A 6908-nucleotide genomic window follows, 5' to 3' on the forward strand; every position below is an offset into this window, starting at 1 on the left:
CTAGGGGGCTGCTTCTATAAATAGAGGGGGGGTTTCAATTCATTTCCTCACAACAAAATTCATTTATTTCTCTCTCTACTACTCTCTTATACAATCTTATACTATCTCATACTAATATACTATCCTATAATCTTTTGTATTTTCTAATACTTCCAACAAAATGGCTTCTAGGTCTGATTATGAAGAGCAACATGCATCTCCTACCGATCCAGAGATGAGTCCTCCTACAACAACTCCTCATCCTACCGGTGTTAATCCTGAATCTGGTGGCGACGAATCTACGGCACCAAGAGCTCCAAAAAGGCCGAGGTCTGATGTATGGAATTTTTTTGAGAAGATAGACGTCACCAAGGATGAACACGGTAGGATCATCTCTCAGAATGCGAAATGTGCGTTGTGCGGCCAGATATTCAAAGCTCATCATAAGAGCGGCACCAACCATCTCAAACGGCATATTGAAAAACACAACAAAGGCCAAAATCTACAAGGTGATATCCGGCAGTCTATGCTTTCCCAATCATCCTCTTCAGGTACCCTCGGCAGTTGGAATTATGACGCTGCCCGAGCCCGGAAATGCGTAATCAGGTTTATTGTTCTTAAAAACCTTCCTTTTAAATTAGTAGAAGATGATGAATTTGAAGATTTATTTAGAGATGGTTTTTATCCTGCATTTACAAAATTTTCTCGTCAAACCTGTCAACGTGATATTTTAAAATATTATGTTGAGGAACAGGGAAAAATAATTTCTTATTTTAAAAATTTAAACTGCAAATTTTCTTTAACTTCTGATATTTGGTCATCTAGAGTGCAAACTGGTTATTTATGTATAACAGCACACTGGATTGATGAAAGTTGGAAAATGTTTAAAAGAGTTGTTTCTTTTATTGCAATTGAAGAGTCACACACTGGTATTAATGTTGCAAATTTAATTGTTGAAGAACTTATGAAACTAGAAATTGATCAAAGAATATTTACTCTTTCACTAGATAATGCAAGTAATAATAATGTAGCTGTTGATTTTCTGAAAATAACTTTGTCATTGCCATGTCATGGTGAGCTTTTTCATGTTAGATGTATCTGTCATATTTTAAATTTAATTGTTCAAAGTGCATTTTCTGAAATTAAACCCATGATAGAAAAAGTTAGAACAGTTACTAATATGCATAATGCTTCTGAAATGAGAATTAAAAGATGGAAACAATGTTGTAAAAGAAAAAATTATAAGCCTAGACTAATTCCAAAAGATGTTGACCATAGGTGGAATTCCACCTATGCAATGTTATCTGTAGCAATAGAATATAAAGAAATTATAAATGATTTTATAAATTTTTATGCTTCTAGTTCTAGCTCTGGTAGTGCTTATGGAATAACTGAAGATGAATGGACAGTTATATGTAAATTAAATGAGATGTTACAAGTTTTTTATGATGCTACTATGTTATTATCTGGTTGTTATTATCCAACTATTACTTTAGCTGCTTTACAAATTTTAAATATTCAAAAAAAATTTGCAAAATATCGTATGGATGATATTTTTGGAAATATAATTTTTCAAATGGAGAGTAAAATTAATAAGTATTTTAGGCCTATTCCTCATATTTTTTGTATTGGTGTTCTTATATTTTAGGCCTATTCCTCATATTTTTGGTATTGGTGTTCTTATTGATCCATGCTTGAAGGAAATTGGCCTTCGAAGTTTGTTACAATCATTGTATGGTGGACAGATTATAGACTTAGATGATGGATCCACCCTTACTGCTACTACTCATCATTTAGCTATTAAAAATTATTTTCAAACCTTATATGATGAGTATGCAGCTAGATATGGTGTAGCTACACAACAGTCTATAGCTTCGGCACCTTCAGCTTCGAGCACAGGTCGAGGTAAAAAGTGTAAGTTTTGATAGGTATGCAATGTAGCTGAACTAACTGGTGGATCTGGAACTTCATCAGGATTAGAGGTTTCTGAAATAGATGAATATTTATCTGCTTCCTTAGTTAAATGTCAAGGAAATGCTTTAGATATTTTGCAATGGTGGAAAGTATATGGATCAGTTTCATATCCTATACTTTCCACCATGGTTCGTGACTTACTATCAGTGCAGGTTTCGACTGTAGCCTCGGAATCCGCTTTCAGCACAGCAGGACGTTTGATCGACGACCACAGGACATGCTTAGATTCGTATACTGTACAAGCGGTGATGTGCTTACAGGATTGGTGGAGATACGAGAAGCGAACATAAGGCGTCGAACGGATTGCTATGATTGAAGATAAATTTGAAGAGTTGGGACTAGCAGATAGATATAATGATTAGATAATATTCATAAAATTGTAATTTTTATTTCTTAGCTTTAAAATTGAATTAAATTATTTCGAAAAAAGTTGCAAATGATAGTGATATGGGTGAGTAGGTGCCAACCTAGTTGGGATTTACTCATCTATTGTGATGCGACGAATTTCGAAATAAATTTATACTTGTAAAGGATTTACCGATTATTAATAAAGAAGTTATTTTTATCATTTTTTGTACTTGTAATTTATGTCATTTCATTTCAAGTTATTAATTAAATTTATGACATTTTTTATAATAATTTATGATTTATGGTTTTGTTAAAATTTTAAACAAATAAAAAAAATAAAAAAAATTTAAAAAAATCAAACCGGGCCGGCCCGGTGTCCGGCCCGCTCAGGCCCGGGCCCAGGCCCGGTTTCCCGGGCCCAGGCCCGGTTTCCCGGGCCGGGCCGGATGGACAGCCCTACATGTATCCCTAGGTTCCTTAATGGATAGAAAGTTTGGTGGATAGTTCATTTAAATTGTCATAATAATTTCTTTTATCTATATTGTGATATGTATCAAATAGATATGAGAGCCTATATTTTGAATGATTTGTATCATGGAATAGTTATGATAGACATTATATATGGCCTTATCTAAAATTACTAGTTAAGATTTGCGTAAACCATTTCAGCCCGAAGAACCTATATGGAAGCTATACCCGGCCCAGCTAAGCACTAAAACAACAGCGACCGTGTGATGGAACTCCAACCATCCGATTGCCACCCGCGTTATTCTCTATAAAAACACCTTGAGAGCCTCTAGGGTTTCTATTCCAGTGCGAGGCTCGAGATTAGGGTTTTTTCTTCTTTTTCTTTTCGAGAGAATCACCATCCGGAGGTTAAAGCGGCGGGATCTCTCCCCGTCCACCTTGACAAAGATCCCCTTCGTCTTGGCCCGCCGCCGTCGTTAGGGTTGTTGTACATCTCAGGTACTTAAGAGAGAGAGAGAGAGAGAAATGGCCATCAAGGTGACCAAGGCCGAGAAGAAACTGGCGTACGACAAGAGGCTATGCAGCCTCTTGGATGAGTACAGCCAGGTTCTGATCGCCGCCGCCGACAACGTGGGGTCCAACCAGCTCCAGAACATCAGGAAGGGGCTCCGTGGGGATTCAGTGATCCTCATGGGGAAGAACACCCTCATCAGGCGTTGCATCAAGTCTCACGCTGAGAGCACCGGCAACAAGAACTACCTTAACCTCCTCCCCTTGCTCGTCGTACGTAACCCCCGCTTTCCTTTTCTTTTCTTTTTTTTATTTTTCCTTAACCTCCTCCCCTTGCTCGTCGTACGTAACCCCCGCTTTCCTTTTCTTTTCTTTTTTTTATTTTTATTTTTTTAAAAAGAAGAATCTTTATATGTACACGCAATGGATCTCCATCTCTCTCTCTGTTTTCTTTTTAATGACGCCGCCGCTGCGATTGTTTGCGATGCAGGGAAATGTGGGGTTGATCTTTACCAAGGGAGATCTCAAGGAAGTTAGCGAGGAGGTCGCCAAATACAAGGTTTCGCTCTTATCCCCTCTTTTAACTTCTGATGATGGAAACAACGCATTTGATTAAATCAACTGATGCTGTTTGGAAATGCTGATTTTAATTTGATGCTAATCAATAAACAATCTGTTTGTATAATTTATCGATCTAAAGAAGACGTCTTACAATGTATTCGGTTGCATAAATTGCTTCGTTATTCATGTTGACATCTGTTAATTTGTTTATGGATTTTGGGCACATTGTTTACCTTACAAAGGTGATCTTGGTGTACCGTATAAATCGTTGCCTTTTAGAAATTTTGGGAATGCGCCTATAATTGCTCATGCACCCTCATTTGACAATTGAATGCCATGCTCAGTCGTTTAGTTTGTAAAGGGCACCTTAACATGGTCATCTGACATGAGAGTTTATTGTTATGCTTGTTAAACCATTATTGGATTGGAAGCATCTGTTCTGTACATATCCCCTCTTCAATCCTTGTCAAAGAACTAGTTAAGGAAAACATATATGGTGACCCATCTTTAACATGTTAAAACCTTGTTGAGCTGTTCAATTGGGCTATTTTTGCTTTTCCTATTCACTCTTTTTCTTTAAATTAAATGCTTGACCTCTACAAGTTACTCGAATGTGGGAACTAGAGTGTTTGGCCTGATCACTTGTTTTTACTTGGCAACTTCTAAGTTGTAACTTAAAAAATATATATTGGGATGTCTTAATAGAAAAACAGGAAGGTTGCCATATTGTCCTTTCGCTTTTGCTGTCAGATGCTTGCGTGTGTTGATTGTCAAAAATAAGTTCTAAAATTACACATTGCAGCTACTTGTATGGATAACGTAGTTTTCGAAACCTTATTGTCGATGGTATTAGTCACAGAAGCTATTTGTTTCTTAAAGGCACACTGGTCATGCCCTCAAATTCCTTTCATATAAAATTGTTTTTCCCACTTTGCACATGCTTCTGAGGTTTTTATTTTACACTTAACCAGAAAGCCCAGTATCTGATGTGGACGCAATGAATATTGTAATTAAAATATGCCTCCCAGTTGACCTTATTTCTAAGTATTGCAGCTCTTATAAACGTCTACCGATGAATTTATGTTTTCTCTCCTTGTCTGTTTAGAGTTACTGAAAGATGCATTGATCTGTATCGCTCAATGACAATTGCTACATCTTTTTTCAGAATGCAATAACATTCTCTTTATTTGTAATGTTTTATTCCTCTTAGTGGAGATTAAAATTTTAATCTCCGTTGAAACTGCCAGATTTTGTGGATCATCTAATTAGTCTCTGATACTGTACATGTGATGATCTAAACTGCTGTTGGATTGCTTGTTTCTCTTGTCGTAAATCAGGTTGGAGCACCTGCTCGTGTTGGACTTGTGGCTCCCATTGATGTCGTCGTCCCCCCTGGCAACACTGGGCTGGATCCCTCTCAGACCTCTTTCTTCCAGGTTGATCATTCAACTATTGGGTACATTGCAATGATTGCTTGTTGATGACAACAAACGACTCTTATCTCTTAATTCTAATTTCAGGTGCTAAACATCCCCACCAAGATCAACAAGGGTACTGTTGAAATCATTACCCCTGTTGAGCTGATCAAGAAAGGAGACAAAGTGGGTTCCTCTGAGGCTGCCCTCCTGGCCAAACTTGGGATAAGGCCCTTCTCATACGGGCTTGTGGTTCTCTCTGTCTATGACAATGGATCTGTCTTCAGCCCAGAGGTGCTCAACCTCACTGAGGATGACCTCGTTGACAAGTTTGCAACTGGTGTTTCTATGGTTGCTTCGTTGTCCTTGGCTCTCTCTTACCCAACTCTTGCAGCCGCGCCTCACATGTTCATCAATGCCTACAAGAACGTCCTTGCTGTTGCTGTTGATACTGAATACACCTTCCCACAGGCTGAGAGGGTGAAGGAGTTTTTGAAGGTAATGTTTGTTTCTGAATGCAAGGTTGTTAATGATGTTTTCATTGTGCATTTAGCAGCTCAAACTAACTAAGATCTTAAATTGTGGTTGTAGGATCCGAGCAAGTTTGTTGTTGCTGCTGCCCCTGTTGCATCTGCTGAGAATGCTGCTGCTCCTGCTGCCAAGGAAGAGGAGAAGAAGGACGAGCCTGCTGATGAGTCTGACGATGACTTGGGATTTAGCTTGTTTGACTAAGTTCTTTGTCATCAAAGCACTAAAGTTACTTTGTTTGGTTTAGGGTGCTTCAGTTACTTAAAACTTATTTGGTTTTTTAGATTTATTCGTTATCTATATGAGAAGCTAGGCTTTAGGACTTGATTTTACATGTTTTTGTTAGAATTCTCGACTTGGTTTTGTTTAATTTTTGGCTAGTTAAGTGTGATGTTGATGTGTTTTTAATGTTTGCTTCTTTTATGTTGATGTTTAATATTTGGCCAGTTAACTGTGGTGTTGAAGGTGCGGCAGAAGCTGCGTCAACTATAATCTCTACTGTAAACTTCGTGGCAGGTAGAGCTGATGTGTATGGCTTTCTGTTATTCATACGGCTTACATGCCTTGTTTCATATTGCTATAGTAAACAAGAGCTGGGAAAAGCGTCAAAAGTAAAAATATTTGCGCCAAATAAATGTTAAATCTGTTCTATTATGTATGCTCTTGCCGTATGTAATCGTCTATTAATTGCATCGTATTCGAGCATAGTTCTCACCCGACGAATCTAATATGTATCTGTTTTGATGGGAGATGGCTGAATCAACAATTGTGACCATGACACCATCATAATATTGAACTTGTAAAGGTGTTAAGTGGAAGATAGGACACCAATCTCTCTATTACGCTGGTTTCGTATTCTTTATAATCTTGAATGGTTTTGATTCAAATGTGATGTGCCAATAAGAACATCGAAGTTGTTCAGGGCAAAGATGCTACTCATGGGTGCAGCATCTAACGGTTCGCTACTTGACCATCCAAAGTAAATATTCAACTATTTAGACTGGGAAATTATTTTCGGCATAATGCATTATTATTTTGTGAATTGAGATACACTTACATAAATTTTGCATTATTATTTTACTTATCTTTTTATCTTAGGGAAAATTACCTCTAGCCCCCAAATCG

At 37.6% G+C, this 6908-nt stretch overlaps 1 protein-coding gene across 1 annotated transcript; it reads left to right on the plus strand.

Annotated features, from left to right (window-relative positions):
• LOC109829763 (60S acidic ribosomal protein P0) lies at nt 3235-6191 on the plus strand. Its single transcript, XM_020396797.1, has 5 exons — nt 3235-3552; nt 3770-3838; nt 5178-5276; nt 5361-5753; nt 5847-6191. The coding sequence occupies exons 1-5, from the start codon at nt 3295-3297 to the stop codon at nt 5985-5987; spliced, it is 960 nt and encodes a 319-aa protein (XP_020252386.1). The 5' UTR covers nt 3235-3294; the 3' UTR covers nt 5988-6191.

Source organism: Asparagus officinalis, chromosome 2 (assembly GCF_001876935.1).
Source record: "Asparagus officinalis chromosome 2, Aspof.V1, whole genome shotgun sequence".
NCBI classification, from domain to species: Eukaryota; Viridiplantae; Streptophyta; class Magnoliopsida; order Asparagales; family Asparagaceae; genus Asparagus; species Asparagus officinalis.